The sequence below is a fragment of the Scyliorhinus canicula genome, chromosome 17 (assembly GCF_902713615.1).
Source record: "Scyliorhinus canicula chromosome 17, sScyCan1.1, whole genome shotgun sequence".
Classification (NCBI taxonomy): Eukaryota; Metazoa; Chordata; class Chondrichthyes; order Carcharhiniformes; family Scyliorhinidae; genus Scyliorhinus; species Scyliorhinus canicula.
This window is the reverse complement of record NC_052162.1, coordinates 42,134,248-42,152,035: the sequence shown is the minus strand read 5'-3', so window position 1 is coordinate 42,152,035 and position 17,788 is coordinate 42,134,248. Positions and strand designations below refer to the sequence as shown.

The 17,788-nt window shown below is 49.4% G+C and overlaps 1 protein-coding gene across 2 annotated transcripts in view; it reads right to left on the bottom strand.

Moving 5' to 3' along the window:
- Positions 1–14,617, bottom strand: part of fdx1b (ferredoxin 1b) — an 83,087-nt gene extending 68,470 nt beyond the window's left edge. The window contains exon 1 of one of the 2 annotated variants that reach the window (XM_038776169.1): positions 14,334–14,617. In XM_038776169.1, coding sequence (XP_038632097.1) covers positions 14,334–14,500 — 167 coding nt within the window. In that variant the 5' untranslated portion in view covers positions 14,501–14,617. The remainder of the gene's footprint in view (positions 1–14,333) is intronic. The other variant, XM_038776170.1, reaches the window with a different exon arrangement.
- Positions 14,618–17,788: the final 3,171 nt, after the last annotated feature.

The following is a 17,788-nucleotide window of genomic DNA, read 5'->3' as shown; positions in this document are numbered from 1 at the left end:
GGGGACGGTGTCGAGGGTGGTTGGATCCAGGGTCAAACCAGGGTGGGGACTCACGATTTTTGGAGTTGCGGTAGAGCCGGGAGTGCAGGAGGCGAAAGAGGCCGGTGTCCTGGCCTTTGCGTCCCTAGTAGCCCGTCGAAGGATTCTGTTACAATGGAAGGATGCAAGGCCCCCAAGTGTGGAGACCTGGATCAGTGACATGGCGGGATTTATAAAATTGGAAAAGGTCAAATTTGCCCTGAGAGGATCAATACAAGGGTTCTATAAACGATGGCAGCCTTTTCTGGACTTCCTGGCTCAGAGATAGGTAACTGGGTCAATAGCAGCAGCAACCCGGGGGGGGGGGGGTGCATTATTGTAGTGTTTATTCTGTAACTTTATAGTGTGTTAATTTGCGTTGTTGTTAAAATGCTGGGTTGTTCATGGGGATGGGGCGAATGTATATGATTGTTAATATTATTGTTATTTTCGGTATTTTACTAAGGTGCGTCAATGTTGTATAAAATCAAAATTTCTCAATAAAAATTATTTAAAAAAAAAAGAAGTCCAATGTACGCAAAGTCATTTCTAAGGGGCATGATAGTATATTTCATTGGTGTAAATTGTCTTTATTTACTTTCTCTTAACTATGAAAGCTTGCAAAATATTTATTCATCAGTATTTATGTCAAGTTAGAAGACTTTAATTGATCCTATCTTCACGATACTCACAAGTGTAGTTAAATAGATCAAAATAGAAAGCTTTCTTTACCTCTGCAATTCCTTAAATAAAAGTACAGTGCTTAGATGACAATTTAAATTGCACCCTGTAAGTGCACAATTTGTATGACTTGTCCTGGAATGCAAATGCAATTGCCAAATCATGTTCATGGGCAAGAGAAATGCATGAATACACGTCTTTAGTTCTGTCACTCATGTATTTGTTTAACAAAAATGGATAATAGCCCACTATTAATTCAGGAGCAGTTTTGGCTCCTGTTGGGTTTATAGATAAAACAAAGTCATTATTGGTGTAGTACTTCCCAGATGTCAGAGAATTTGATGGATAAGTAAAAATCACCCGAGAGGTAGGAAGTTCTGGTTGGTCAGTTTAGATACCAGAAATTTCTCTTTTAAAAAATACTCTTGAAAATTAAATGTCGCTTGCATTGGGGCGGCCCGGTGGCACAGTGGTTAGCACTGCTGCCTCACAGTGCCAGGGACCCGGTTCAATTCCAGCCTTGGGGTGACTATATGGAGTTTGCACGTTCTCCCCTTGTCTGCGTGGGTTTCCTCTGGGTGCTCCTGTTTCCTCCCGCAATATAATGATGTGTGGTTTAGGTGGATTGGAAATGTTAAATTGCCCCCTATTTTCCAGGGATATGCAGGTTAGGTGACGGGCATAGGATGGGGTGAATGGGGGGGTGGACCTGGGTGGAATGCTCTTTCAGACGGTCAGTGCAGGCTCAATGGGCTGAATGGCCTCCTTCTGCACTGTCGGGATTCTATGATATGATTCTATGACCCTGGACCCAAAGCTAAGCATCAAACATTTGTAGGCAGTAATTTCTACCAGAGGCTGAAAATAATCAGTGAAAAACACTCAGTTGCATTGCATTGAATTAACCCACGAGTTCCCTGAAAACTCTGACAGATAATTGACAGTGCAGATTATAGAAGCAGGGATGCTGGAGCCTCCAATGCATATGGTTTTTTTCTGTTGTTGAGTTGAAGCATTAAACCCCATAACTTCTGATAACTATGCTTTTGTAACCTGGAGCTACCCAAATGATGTGCTCCTTCCCCCCTAACCCCCACCCACTCGTTCGCCACTAGCCCCATTTGGAAGTCCCCATATAAGGATTATATTAGTGTTGCATGGCAATTGCCAGGGAAGTTCAAACTTCCTTTGAGCAATTATTCTGAACTGGGAACCATCCGATACTTTGATTTAAATCACAGACTTTGTATGTTTATGACTGTCTTACAGGAATAGTTATCCAGGAAACTGTAGAATTAAACCATTTCTAAATCCTGGGTAGTGATACCCCGATTACACCCCCTTCCCCTGACTATCCTCCCAACCATCCTCACACCCTGACTATACTTCCAACCCCATAAAATCCCCTATCCCCAACTACCTCCTGACCCCCCCCCCCCCAACTACATGCCAGTCACCAACTACTCTCCTGAACCCCAACTACCCCTGACCCCCATCTATCCTCCACCCCTCTAACTACCTCTCCCCACTTACCATCTGACCACCCCAGCACCCAACCCTCCCAATGGATCACCCCTCTATTGACCATGTGTTAGCTCCCCCACTGACACCCTATTAGCCCACTGATCAGTCTCCCCACTGACCACACCCTCTCCTTTACTGACCACGTGGCACCCCACCAGCCGACACCCCACCCAATCCTACCCACTTACCATCACTCTTGCTTCTTAAAGTGGCTGAAACTTTAAACTTACATACTTTATGGTAACTAGTGCCATAAAAAAAGGAGAAGTGGCTACCTTTCTGCCTACTCTTCTGTACTCAACTGTGGGGCCATGACAACCCACTGAACGACACTATTCTCACCCGACCCTTTTCGGAGTGAGAAATGCGAAGCTGCATTTCAGTGTCGGTAACAAGGAATGAGAGGTAATCTGACTGTGAATTGCACTCCATGCAATTTCTGATCCATTATATCAAAGAGAAAAATACCAATTAATTAAACTGGAAGCTAAAAGTAAGAAAAGCTGAAAATTATATTTTTCACACCTGGTACTTTGTTTTACAAATCACGAGAGTTACAGATTTCTTGGATTGCCACAATAAGATTGCTAGTCATGTAGCTCAAACAAAATCTTTAGGAAAAAAAAACTATTAGTTCTATGACACACATAAACACTGCATTATTCCTAAAATAAGCATCTGGGAACGTTTCTATTTGACATTCAAGTTACCTTCTCTTTTCCATTCTGGATTCCAATTGTACTTATGGGCACAATAGCCACAGAATGCATTTTAAAATGGGGAATAGTGATGGCGGTGGAAGGAATAGGCACTAGGACCCGGCTCCTCAGTGCTGCCCAGAGCTCCTCCCCTCTGTATTGGAACGGGTAGAGATGGTAGGAGTGCTGTATGTATGCTCACTAATGGCACTTGTGCTTCATGGGGGCATAATGAGACAAAATGGATACCGCCACAAGGAAGTAAATATTGAAGGGAAGACAAAGCTTGGCCTAAGGGCTGGGGTTTAAAGGAGAAGAGGGTGGTGTGGGAATAGAGGAATTTAGAAATGGAACTCCAAAGCATGAGGCCCAGGTGGCTGAAGGCAGGGCCCAAATACTGGAGTTGGGAGGGGGGGGGGGGGAGAGAGAGAGAGAGTGGGAGAAGCTGGTGCACAAAATGCCAGAGACAGAACAACGGAGAGTTTGGGGGCTATGGGTTGTGTGAAGGTCCCGGACCAGATGCCAACATCTGATAGCATACTGGACAAGAACCCCAAACACTTTTTTAATTTGGAAAACTGAGGAAAATATACTTTGTTCCAGGTGTGAATCCATTGACAAATCGGGATGTTGTACAATAAAACAAACTTTTTTCTTAACACAGGATTAAACACATTAAGATCACAGTAAATAGATTATGATTAACAGTTAAACATTCTCAGCAATAAAAGAAAACACTTTAACTTCTAATGGATAACTCCTCTGTCTCGAATTAAGCAAAGCCTACTACAGTTCAAAAGTCACTTATAAATAAAGGGTGGGATTCTCCGTACCAGGGTTCCCAGATCATGTTCCCCGATGTGCCGGAGAATCCGGCGCGGGGCAAAGTTGGGATAGACATCGGGATCGACGCTGGGCGCCTACTGGCGGCGGGAGTGAGGGGCGGGATTCTCCGATCCTGGAGCTAAGTGTTACGCCGTCGTAAACGCCGGAGAGCTTTACAATGGCGTCATCTGGCCCCTAGGATCAGCGATCCTGCGCCCCACAGGGGGCCAGCATGGCACTGGAGAGCCTTACGCTGCTCCAGCTGCCGATACAGGCGTCAGCCACGGCCAGCGCAAGTTCGCGCATGCACGTGGGTTGCCGTCTCCGCGCCAGCCCCGACGCAACATGGCGGAGACCTACAGGGGCCCGGCGCGGAGCAACATAGGGCCCCACTGGGATAAACCCGCCCGCCAATCGCTAGGCCCTGATCGCAGATCGGAGGCCCCCCCCCCCCCGTGGTTGGATCCCCCTCCACCCCCAACAGGCCATCCCCCCCACCCCGCAGCATAAACGCTGGGGTCCCTCCAGGTAGGACCACACAAGAACAACACCGGCGGGACTCGGCCTAACTCGGCGGGCACTCGGCCCATCGCGCGGGGAGAATTGCCAGGGGGGGGGCTGCGTGGAGCGGCCCCGGCCGCAGCAGTGCCAATGGCGCCAATTCTCTGGTGACCGGAGAATTGGCAGACCGGCGTTGGAACGGCGTCGCGTGATACGCACCCCCCCCCCCCCCCCCCCCCCCCCCCCCGCCCTCGACACGGGGTCGGAGAATCCTGCCCGAAGTCTATGCTGCACGACAGTGGGAGCATGTAAATAAATGCATAATTAGGGTGAAGGGAAACATCCAGGCAATTCGGGGATGGGGGGCTGCTGTGAGGTGTGGGTGTGTGGTTCAGGGCTGCTTTGCAGTGCAGGAGGGGTTTGCTGGCCGCTGGATTACAATATCGGGCCGCCATCTTGAGCATCGGGATTCCCTCATATTCCACACCATGCATAAATTTGCATGGCAAGGAATACGGAATTGCTTACCGGTTTGCACGCTCAGGGGGATTGAAAACCGGTTGAAGTTCAACTCTGGCGGGAGTACCTATTCTCCCATATGGAGAATCCCGCTCAAAGCTAGCAAACGCTGGGATACTTGCTGCCCCCTGGATAGAGATTTCTTGGAAATACTGCTTGAAGAGAGAGAGATACCGTTTCAGACAGGAGCTGCAAGTCTTGCTGTCTTTAGGAGACTACTGCTCAACCTGACAGCTTTAGGCAAAACCTCCTGTTCAGCTTCAAGCTCCCAGCAAAACTCAAAGCTAAACTGCCTGCTACAGACCACGCCCTTCCCATTAATTACATAATCTCTGTCCCACTAATTGGGTTACGACCATTTTACGAAGGCTAACCACAACCCCTCAATTAGGTAAACTGCAGAAAATCCTCTTTCTAAAAGCAAAATTCCATGAGCCCTATGTAGGAAAACAATATACATGCTTGGAATGGATGATGATCTCATAGAACAGGCGTCAGTCCAGGCCCTTCAGCCCACGATGTTGTGCTGACCATTTATCCTAATCTAAGATCAACCTAACCTACACCCCTTCAATTTACTGCTGTCTATGTGACTCTCCAAGAGTCGCTTAAATGTCCCTAATTACTCTGACTCCACCACCTCCGCTGGCATCCACCACTCTCTGTGTAAAGAATCGACCTCTGACATCTCCCCTTTAGCTTCCTCCAATTACCTTAAAATTATGTACCCTCGTGACAGCCATTTTCACCCTGGGGAAAAATCTCTGGCTATCTGGTCTATCCATGCCTCTCATCACCTTGTACACCTCTATCAAGTCACCTTCTCTCCAGTGAGAAAAGCCCGAGCTCCCTCAACCTTTGGCAGCATGGTAGCATTGTGGATAGCACAATCGCTTCACAGCTCCAGGGTCCCAGGTTCGATTCCTACGTGGGTCACTGTCTGTGCGGAGTCTGCACATCCTCCCCGTGTGTGCGTGGGTTTCCTCCGGGTGCTCCGGTTTCCTCCCACAGTCCAAAGATGTGCAGGTTAGGTGGATTGGCCATGATAAATTGCACTTAGTGTACAAAATTGCCCTTAGTGTTGGGTGGGGTTACTGGGTTATGGGATAGGGTGGAGTTGTTGACCTTGGGTGGGGTGCTCTTTCCAAGAGCCGGTGCAGAATCGATGGGCCGAATGGCCTCCTTCTGCACGGTAAATTCTATGATGTTCTTCATAAGACATGCCCTCCAGTCCAGGCAGCATCCTGTTAAATCTCTTCTGCACCGTCTCCAAATCATCCACATCCTTCCTATAATGAGGCAACCAGAACGGGACACAATATTCCAAGTGTGGTCTAACCAGGGTTTTATAAAGCTGCAGCAAAACCTCACGGCTCTTATACTCAATCCCCCTGTTAATGAAAGCCAACACTCCATACGCCTTCTTAACAACCCTATCAACCTGGGTGGCAACTTTGAGGGATCTGTGGAGGTGGACCCCAAGATCCCTCTGTTCCTCCACACTTCCAAGAATCCTGACCGGGATTCTTCGAGTCTCCGCGCTGAAATCGCACTCGGCACGGGGGCGTAGATTGAGGTCTCAGACCCGCGGCGCCGGGACGCGATTCTCCGCGGACCAGAGAATCGCCGACAGCCGCGCGCAGTAGACACGGCGCCAGTCAGGGGCCGTTGAAAGATGCCCCTTCGCCAATTCTCCACGATCGACCGGCCGAGTTCCCGACGAGTTCCGTTGGCATGGTTCCAACCTGGTTTTACCCGGAGGGAGCTCAGACCCGCGGCCGCGCTGGTCGCTCTGGTGGGGTGGCAGGGTGATCAGACTCCAGGGGGGCCTCCACGACTGATAGGCCCGCCTATCTTCTTCCGTGCTGGCCCGCTGTGTGGCTCTGCCACCTTGCGTGTGTCGTAATATACACACAAGTATATGATGGTACACAGAAAGACATTGGTTGACACACAGGATGACCAATTAACACACAGAACACAGCAGCCAATCACCAGACAGGACACGGCCACTATAAAGCCAGAGGGCACTAGTTTTTCCATTTTCTTGGGATGCAGCCTCTGAGACAGCCAGAGCCCATGCAGCAACATGAACATCTACCATGTGGTAGCAGTATAGTCTGGTCAGGTTAGCCTCAGGTCTCCAGTCAACTCAGCATAGTGTCAACCCACAGTTCAAGTATGTTTAACAGATGGTAGTTCAATAAAATCGAGTTGCATTTCTCCAAGTGTTGGAAGCCTGTCTCTCTCACTGCTATGGTAAACGCAGTCCTCGCAGACCTAGCATACCCAACACATCAGCGCGAAGGCCGGCGCAAAGACGGCCGCGTGCATGCGTAGACCCGCAGCCAGCTGCCGCGCATATGCGCGGACCCGCGGACGGCAGGCATGCAGGGCCCCGTATCGGCAGCAGGAGCTGTGTGGCACACGCTGGGGCCCTGCTATCCCTTTTAACACCGGAGAATCACTCCAGACTTTTTGAAAAAAGCCTGGAGTGATTCGCGCCCATTTTCTGGCGGCCATGGGGACATAGCCCCATTTTCGAATAATCCTGGTCCCTCTCTTTTATCATGTATTCAACATTCAAATTCGTCCTTCCAAAATGAATCACTTCACATTAATCTAGGTTGAACTCCATCTGCCACTTCTCAGCCCAGCTCTGCATCCTGTCATTGTCATGGTGTAACCTGCAACAGCCCTCAAAACTATCTACAACTCCCCCAATCTTCGTGTCATCGGCAAACCGACTAATCCGCCCTTCCACTTCCTCATCCAAGTTATTTATAAAAACCACAAAGAGCAGAGGCCCCAGAACAGATGCCTACAGGATACCACTGGTCACCGAATGCCAGGCGGAATACTTTCCATCCACCACTCGCTGTCTCACTTTTACAACATCTTAATTGCTCATTTTCCAGCCACAGAGCCTTGATACTTTAACCTTGATTCTTTAATAATATTGCAGGAATAGATATATACACCTGTCTCCCTATGGGGTGGGGTCCTTGGGTTGCCAGTAACTCCGGGTTTGGTCCAGCAGGGGTCATCTGGGCCCCTTTGGCCCGATGGCCCCCAGTCTTCTGTGTGGAATGGGGGTGCGACCGCAGCTAACTCCTGGGGTTCTCCTGCCATCTGGCGCTGCCAGTCCTGAATGCCCGCTCTCATCTCGACCAGGGCCTGCATGCTCGCGGCCATGGAGTACAGTGACTGCGCCACGTCCCTCTGGTACAGTGCCACATCACTCAGTGACTATGCCACCTGCCTATGGGACTGGCTCAGGTCAGCCAACGTCCAGGCAATGCCATTGATGCCCTCAACCATAACACGTTGTGACAGGACCAAGCTTTGGGGTGCTGCTGCAATGCCCAGGTGGCCCTGGTACATAGTTGCTTGTGACAAGGCAGCCATGTCCTGTGCCTCGGCCACTTCTCGTACAGATTGCTCCAGCCTTAGACATCCTGATCTATGGTCAATACCTTCGCCCGAAGTCCACCACTGCAGATGCGACCCGTGCGGTGTTGGGCTGGGCAGCACGCATTGTCGACACCACCTCCTGCCCCTGAACGTGGTTGGACTCCTCCAACTGCACCTACAGGCACTGGATGGTTGCTGACAGCCCCTCATGAAGTCCCTGGCTCTGTGACTGTATCTCCATTATTGATGGGGCTGCCCTTTCCAGAAGCCTGAGACCTGTCTGGATGGCAGCTAGTCCCTGGGGTTGGGCCACCCTCTTGACCATCTCCCCCATCAGTGGTTCCTATCTCCACCTGATGTACCGCAGCACGTGTGTGGTGCGCACCAGATAGTGCCCCAGGAGCCTCTTCATTTACATGTCCAACCGAGGTGAGTGTCTCTGTGATGGTGGAGGTTGTTAGAGGCTGTGACAGAACATCGGTGTCATCCAGAACTGGTGTTCCAGAATGTCTGGGCCTGGCGTTTGGGGGCTCTCTTCACTATCCGCTGCTGCCTCATTACTGGAATCTACTTGGGGTGGGGTCGTGGGATATCAGAGGGGCCTGCCTCATCGCCAGGTGATCCTGCAAGACACAAGACATGACGTGCGATTGCATCGCAGGTTGGGGTGGTGGGTGGTGTGGGGGGCGGTGGGGTGGTGTGGGGTTGGTGTGTGGGTCATATGGGGGTAGTGTGGGGATGAAGTGGGGAGGTGGGTTAGGTGTCGTGCCACAGCATGCCATAGGGATGCTGCAATTCAACGGGGGCTCACTTGGTTGCCCGATGCCCACCTCCACTTCTGTGACTGCCCTCTGCTACTTTCACCATGACAGAGTATGTCTACTGTGGGGGAAATCTGGACCAGAGTAGAGTGTCAAACTGTCAAGTTATTCAAATCCCTAGCCTTTTACTTAAAAAAAATAGCTGTTTGTGAGCATTTGAAAAAAATCAGGTCCAGCAGCTATCATAGATGTATGTTGACATTACCCGAAGGCTATCATTATGTCATTATTAATGCTTGGCTGCTTTCCACGGCCTATCATATCTCATTAGAGGGTTGCATGTTCACAGTTTGTTTGACAGCTCAAATAAGGTATGAAAGGATTAGTTGGTTTTGAGTTATGAATACAAATATTTAATTTTAAATTTAAGTACTTGAGGACATTTAAATGTTTTAAATGAGTTTTCATGAATGGAAGGTTTTTTAAAATCTATAGTAAAGGCTGTAATAGATATTAATAACTTTATTTTATTTCATCACCACATGGCTCCTGAGGTCCGCACACGGTGGATACGAAATAGGCTGGTATGAATGATGTAAAAGCAAAACTTAGTGGGTTGGCAAGAGTTGGCATTAAGATGGCATGTTGGATAGGAGGATCCATTGAGGGGTGGGGGGGGGGGGAGATTTGAGTTCGCATGGCTGATGCCTGGGGAGTTATTGGGAGCTGAGGACAAGTGGGTGGGGGGGGGGGGGGGGGGGGTGGGGGGGGGAGTGCTACAAGGTCTAATATTTAACACAACTGGAACAAAGTCCCAAAGAACTGAGGCAGGCCTTGTAAACAGCCCGGCTCAGCATTTGGCAGCCCATGAGCATGTTTCCACTTTGCATCTGGGGGTCGCAGGCCAATTCCATCCTGTACCCATATCCTCATCTGGAGTGACAATCGTCCCATTTGTGGGGTTCTCTCTCCTGAGGTGGGCATAGCAAGCTAGGAGATTTGCCAACTCAAGTTACCCAGCTCCGGAGCAACAATCTGGGCCACAATCTCCAGGAGGATTGATTAGTATCACAATTGTTATTTGACCATATCGCTATTTCAGTATGTGCAGCGTGATCTGACTTTGATGCAAATTACACAACTCACAGCCCATATGCGCACTGTTAACTGGCTACTTTCACAGTCAACCTTCTCCGACACGTCTCAGAATGCTCAGTAAAACATCATTCTTCCTTGTTGGAAAAGGTGGCACACAGCAGCAGCCAACAAGTTTCCACTACAGTGAAAGCATCGGTCTGTATACCCTTCTCCCCCCACCCTTGGAGAGAGGATCATGCAGTTATGAGAAAGTGTAAAGTGACCACTGGCAATACCGGAGAAGATAGCATGCAAAATTTCTTTAATCCTCTTTGTCTCTTCTGAATCCTCCATCACGCCACACGTCCTGCATGACACATTGCAGTTCTTTCAACATTCGCTTCTTTCTCTCTGCTCTCCTACACACAACTTGCTAACCTTTGTCCCTCTGCTTTATTTCAGCTGCCGAGAATGTCAATATCAGTAGCAAGAAGTGGAAAATGTTTCATTACTCGGTCCAACTCTCACTGGTACAGGTTCAAATACTCAGCAAGCAGACTTTAGAGATTAGGTTAGAGGGAGAATTTGTACATGGTAAGTCACTAGGCATATGTCTACAAAAGCTAGGACAGAGGCCTACCCAATTGTACGCTGAGCGAATGATAAAGTTGTCAGGCTGGTTACAGGAAGTATGTGGTCAATGGCACTTGACACAATGGTAAAATCTCTAATGCAAGCAAAGGCTAGTGCTCTTTCATCCTTTCTCATCTTCTAATAAGAATGTAGGTGCAAGTGTTTCCCCTGGTATAGAGAGACTCAGTGGTCCCTGATACTTTGGTGAAATGCAAACAGTTGCTAACATTGCCTGTTACAGCCTAAAAGGAGGCCAAGGTATACGATTATGGGCAACTGTGAACGTGACAGCCACAGGCAGTGCGGCCCATGCCTTGGCTTGAGGCTGCAATTAGAACATAGAACGATACAGCGCAGTACAGGCCCTTCGGCCCTCGATGTTGCACCGACATGGAAAAAAAACTAAAGGCCATCTAACCTACACTATGTCCTTATCATCCATATGCTTATCCAATAAACTTTTAAATGCCCTCAATGTTGGAGAGTTCACTACTGTTGCAGGTAGGGCATTCCACGGCCTCACCACTCTTTGCGTAAAAAACCCACCTCTGACCTCTGTCCTATATCTATTACCCCTCAATTTAAGGCTATGTCCCCTCGTGCTAGCCACCTCCATCCGCGGGAGAAGGCTCTCGCTGTCCACCCTATCTAACCCTCTGATCATTTTGTATGCCTCTATTAAGTCACCTCTTAACCTTCTTCTCTCTAACGAAAACAACCTCAAGTCCATCAGCCTTTCCTCATAAGATTTTCCCTCCATACCAGGCAACATCCTGGTAAATCTCCTCTGCACCCGTTCCAAAGCTTCCACGTCCTTCCTGTAATGATGCGACCAATTGTGGTTGTAACTGTGACATGACGAGATCTCAGCTCTTTGGTAAAGCAAAGAAGCCACTGTCATTCCTCCGCAGTTAAGCTGAGGTAGGCAAAGTGCCCTCTGAAGACTCACAATTGGTATGACCCTTTGTTCCAAGTTCTCTCCCTACCTCTTCGGGTTTCTTCTCCAGCTCTGTCATGTATTTAGGGCGGAATGGTGACCTGGGGCGGGATTCTCTGACCCCCCGCTGGGTTGGAGAATCGGCGGGGGCCAGCGTGAATCCCGCCCCGCCGTCTCCCGAAGTCTCCAGCACCAGAGATTCGGCAGATGCGGGAATCGCGCCGCGCATGTTGGCGCCCCCCCCCCCCCGGCGATTCTCCGGCCCGCGATGGGCCGAAGTCCCGCTGCTGACATGCTGGTCCCGCCGGCAGGAATCAAACCACCTACCTTACCGGTGGGACCAAGCGGCGCGAGCGGGCTCCAGGGTCCTGGGAGGGGGGCGCGGGGTGATCTGGCCCCGGGGGGGTGCCCCCACAGTGGCCTGGCCCTCGATCAGGGCCCACCGATCGGCGGTCGGGCCTGTGCCGTGGGGGCACTCTTTTCCTTCCGCGTTCGCCATAGCCTTCACGATGGCGGGCGCGGATGTGACCCCCTATGCTGCGCTTGCGCGGGGATAACGTCAGCGGCGAAGTCCCTTCGGCCCTGGCTGCCGTGGTGCCAAAGGCCTTTCCCGCCGGCCGGCGGGGCGCCAACCACTCCGGCGTGGGCCTAGCCCCTCAAAGTTAGGGCTTGGCCCCTAAAGGCGCGGAGAAATCTGCACCTTTGGGGCGGCCCGACGCCGGAGTGGTTCACGCCACTCCATCCCGCCGGGATCCCCCGCCCCGCCGGGTAGTCTCCTGACTAATCAATGGCTCCACCTCATGGGATACAAAAAAATAAGCAAGGCAGAAAGAGCCTGCATTTACTTCACTTCTAGCACATCCTCAGAATGATTAAATGTGGTACAGTCTATGAATTATCTTTGAGGCATATTGTCACTGTTAAACGGAAGTATTGACAAAATGTCAATTTGCATGCAGCAAAGTAAATTAATGACCACATAATCTGACATTTGGTGATATTGCTCAAGGATTGGATATTAACAGCAGCGCCAGGGTAGGTTTCTCCCATTCAAATAGTGCTCAGGGATCCTTTGCATTCACCTGTATATGACAATAAAAGAGGACTGCCCAGCCCAATGGGAATGGTTGATAAGCAGACCCTGCACCCCCAAAACATGACGCCCACCTCCACACTACTGCTTACTACTCAACCTGACCCCGGGCAGAACTTTTGCTCCAATGTGGGGTTGGGAACTGTGGTGAATGAACCCCAGGGGGAACGGGCAGGTGGAAAGGGGGAACGCGACGGTCTGGAAGACCGTCCTACTGACCCTCCGGTCTAGAAAGCTCCAAGTCTCCCAGTGGCAGGAAGTCCTCCCAGACGCGCTCCACGCTATTAGGTCCCTCTTGTGTACGGTGACCAACCAGACCCCTCACGAGAGGCTCTTCATTTTTTCCAGGGGCACTACCACGGGGGTCTCACTTCCGGTATGGCTGAGGACGCCGGGCCCCGTACTCCTTAGGAAACACGTCAGGGGGCACAAAACCGACCCCCTTGTTGAGAAGGTGCGCCTGCTCCACTGCAACCCCCAGTACGCCTTCGTCGAGTTCCCTGACGGCTGTCAGGACACTGTATCCCTCCGGGATCTGGCACCCGCCGGATCCAGCGCCCTCTCTGCCCCCACAGAACGATCTCTTACCCTACACCCAATGCTGCCGTCCCCTTGCGCTCCCGAGCCCACGGGCTCGCTCCACCAGTCCCGCGCACCCGCGCCGGCCAGCCCCCAGCGCCCCCAGTCCCCGGTCGAACCAGGAGAGTATGAAGCTCGAATACAACCCTCCCTGGAGTCCGCCATCGTACCCCAACACACTACACCCGTCCAGCCACCGCAAGAGGCTGCAACCCCGGTGCTCCGCAGGTCTCAGCGGACAATCCGACCGCCGGACAGACTGACGTTATAGACTAGACCACCACCCCCCCCCCCGGACTTGATTTTTTTGCAGGGGGTGAAATTGATGGAACCATCAATTCACCAGACACGTGTTTCCGAAGTGAATCTAGGCTTTAATCGACTTACTTCAGAGCCAGCCTGTTACCTGTCGATGAACTCGTAGTGACCCAGGCTGACTCTGGACACGGATACTTATACAGCTGCACTAGGGGGAGGAGTCGTGGGCGGAACCAAGGGTGGAGCCCAGTACAAGTTCCTAAGTGCTCCCAGCGCTACTCCCCCTAGTGGTAGGATGGCGCCACTGCGCTTACAATAACAGTGTGAATTAGTATATATACATTCATAGATTACATTCACCACAGGAACGAAGGTGCGTGGGCACGTAGTTTTGCACTGCAGGCTGGTGTGCTGATCCGCTGGTGCCATCGGGGCTGGTTTAGCACAGTGGGCTAAACAGCTGGCTTGTAATGCAGAACAACACCAGCAGCGTGGGTTCAATTCCCGTACCGGCCTCCCTGAACAGGCGCCGGAATGTGGCGACGAGGGGTTTTTCACAGTAACTTCATTGAAGCCTACTTGTGACAATAAGCAATTATTATTATCCCATTCCCTAGTCATTTTCCTGGGGACGGAACAGTCACCTGCCTGCAAGGTTATATAATTAAGTGGCTAATTCAGGCCAATGATCAGAGGCTAACTGGACAATTCCAGTCAACCAGTGGGCCCCCTGCAGCGCAGGAGCACAGCATCGGCTGGAGGCCGTCGCTCCACGGTAGAGTCTGTTTGCAAAAGTAACTGGAACTTTGCCTCACCTGTTGCCCTCGGCTACAGTTGACAAACTGAAGGGTCTTTTCTGTTGGTTCGCAGCCGGCTGACAAATTCCAACTCTCTGAACTGCCGAAGCTCTGAAATACCCTGCTCTCCCACGAAGCAAACAACACAGGGATTGTAGCTTGAAAGCACCACGAGCCACCACCATACTGACGATTTTCTGGTGAGTTTGCTGCTGCTGTACTTAGCCAGGTGTGGATCGTTTCACTTGTGACTGGTTATGGTTGCAGATAGACTTACATAATAATGGTGAAAAGGGGGCTGGGACAGTTGTATTTTTTCCCAAGGTTAGAAACTGTTGCAATTTGAAATAGTTTTGTTCTTATCGTGTTGTCATTCTGTGCTGCTGCCAAAGTCAAATGAGTAGAAAGAAGAAAAAAATACTGAATGCTGTAAATCTGAAACAGAAACGGAAAATGTTGGACATGCACACCAACTCTGTCAGCATTTGAAAAGGAAATAGACAGGTTACTGTTTCAAATAGGCATCCTTTATCTGAAAATGCCTCAGTTCTGATAAAGGTCTGCACCAAAACATCCTTGTTCTGTCAGATTTTGACAGGTTTGTATTCCAACATTAGAGATTTTTTACTTTAATTAAATAAAAACTGTTTGTGTGGAAGCCATAAAGGTTCCAGCAAAAGTTAAATCACTGCTCGGATTTTTTTCCACTGTCTCCAGAGGTAAAAGAAATCCTCAACTTAAGTAACAGTGAATCAAGTGCTCAGCGTTCATCCCAGAGTCCAAATCGTCCAAAAGTAACGTTCAAGGTCAGGTTTCCAGACAACACAAGGCATCAGGCCAACTCCAGCTCCTCCTGTCAAGTGGCTGTGAAATTAAACTGAACACCTAATGAAATATGAAAGTTTATTCAGAAATAGGACAGTTTCACTTAAGATTGTTTGATAAGGCCACGAAGGAGACCACACCGATTAGTTCAAAGAAACTTAGTTTATTTACAATAACTACAATATTACAATGTTATTTAAAAGACATTACATGGTGGATCCCAACTGGGTCTTTATGTACAACAGCTATACATGAGGTCCCTGCCTCCTTAACGGGGGAGCTCATATTCTGCAAGGTTCACGGGGAAGTAAATTGTTCCCACCCAATAAGATACTTGCAGGTTATGACAGATTGAAAAGAGAAAATGGTCAGTAGTTGCAAATGTAATGCCTCTGCCTATAAATACTGTAGCACAATGGTTAACACCGTTGTTTAACAGCACCAGAGTCCCGGGTTTGATTCCGGCTTGGGTCACTGTCTGTGCGATGTCTGCACGTTCTCCCCGTGTCTGCGTGGGTTTCCTCCAGGCGCTCCGGTTTCCTCCCACAAGTCCCGAAAGAGTTGTTCGGTGAATTGGACATTCTGAATTCTCCCTCTGTGAACCCGAACAGGTGTCGGAATGTGACGACTCAGGGATTTTCACAATAACTTCATTGCAGTGTTAATGTAAGCCTGCTTGCGACACTAATAAAGATTATTATTATTAGATAATTAATTAAGAATCTTCAACATTGGCAGCTAACAACTTGCACTGAAGCTAACTGGACTTGAATAAATGGAATGTGTTCCAACATTGAAATATTGTCTGTAAACTATTGCACAATTAAAAACTATGACTGTGCGGATTTTCTATTAACCTGGTTTGGAGATTAAGCAGAGTGATGTACTTCCATTGACGTCTGATACTGACTAGCTAAAACAAAGGATATTGCATTCATTTTTTAAAATTATTTCATTTATTTCAGTTTTCTTTACTGAAAATGACTTCAGCAGTTCCCCTGAGTGTGAGCACCAGCCAAACGACATGATACAAAATACAAAGAACATTTTTCCTGTGAATCCAGATAGGAGAAATTAACCAGTTATTTGAAAATGGAGGGTGTCGCAACCAAGCACAACATCCCATAGATGAACTTTAAAATAGGAATCACTAGCAGCACGGTGGCACAGTGGTTAGCGTTGCTGCCTCACCGTGTCGAGGACCCAGGTTCGATCCCGGCCCCGGGTCACTGTCCACGTGGAGTTTGCACAAACTCCCCATGTCTGCGTGGGTCTCACCCCCCACAACCAGAAAGGTGTGCCGGTTAAGTGGATTGGCCAGGCTAAATTGCCCCTTAATTGGAATAAAAATTACTTTAAATTTAAGGGGGAAAAAATTAGGAATCTCTGAAAAATATTCAGGGGCAGGGAACTCTAGTTGGTTCCCAATTCTTAATCTGGGGCATTAATTTTCTATTCATCATCAGTCTCATTGCTTCTCAGAAACTAATGCATCCTATTGCGAAATGCAAAAGCAAAACTTCCATGAACCATTACAATGTTCAATATTGTGACTACAGTTCACGTCCCCATTATCCGAAATCTGTGGGGCCAATTGTATTTTAGATCATTTCGGATTTTGAATTTTGCATATAAACCCAAGCCTACATACATTACAGTGGCTTAACATGAGACTAGCTGTAGGAGAAAGTAAATAAAATGGCCGGAAAAGTAAGAAGCCCCACTGAAAAATAAAGGTTGGGTGCATTTGACATTGTTTGGGTCAGCTTAAGTCATGTCAACTTGGGTCACAGGTTTCCACGCTAAAGGTCAATGGGTTTCAAAAAACCTGCAGTTTTCCGATGACTTTAGTTGTCGTATTTACGGATAAAGCATATTCAACCGGTATTAAATTAGCTGATGATAAATTTCTGAATTCTGAAGTGTTCTGTGAAGTCAAAAGCATTGTATAAATGTGGTACGGGATTCTCTCTCGGCCAACGCTGGAACAGGGAAACACGATTGGGCTGAGAAACGCGTATCAAACGGATTGCCATGCTCCGACCCCTCGACTGCGGTGTGAATGCATTCTACGCCGCACGTTGGCGTGGCCATGCAAATTGTACAGTAAATGCCGTTGCTATATCATTTACAGTCCCTCCCTCATTTTCTCTGGGCCTCCACTGATTCTCAAGGAATTACAGACGGCGAGATTCACTTGTGGTATATAAAATCGGAAAGCAGGCGCCGTGGCTGCTAAGGGAGAGGGAGGAAGTAGGTCATGTTCCCAAAGGCACAACCATGGGCTGTCGGTGCTGCTGCTGGCTGCTAGGATTGTGAGGAATAGCGAGGGGTTACCAGGGGATAACAGCGAGGGTGAGCAAGGGACTCCTCAGGACCAAGGAGTCCATTGTCGCAGCCTGCAAGGCAGCCCTCTTACTGCACACCGACTGTCCGCTCACCATGGCCCGTAGTTGCGTAGAGCGAGACCAGCCCATACCCGGTTGCCACCCTGCTGGTGGGGCATCACACGGCCCATCCAAGGAGGACACCCATTGTAGACCCCACAGGAGGGCGCCATACAGGAGCTGCAGAGAGTACAGCTGGAATGGTCAGACCAGCCACCGGTACCCTTGCTGGCATGGACAGGTGCTGGGGCCAGAGGCCCC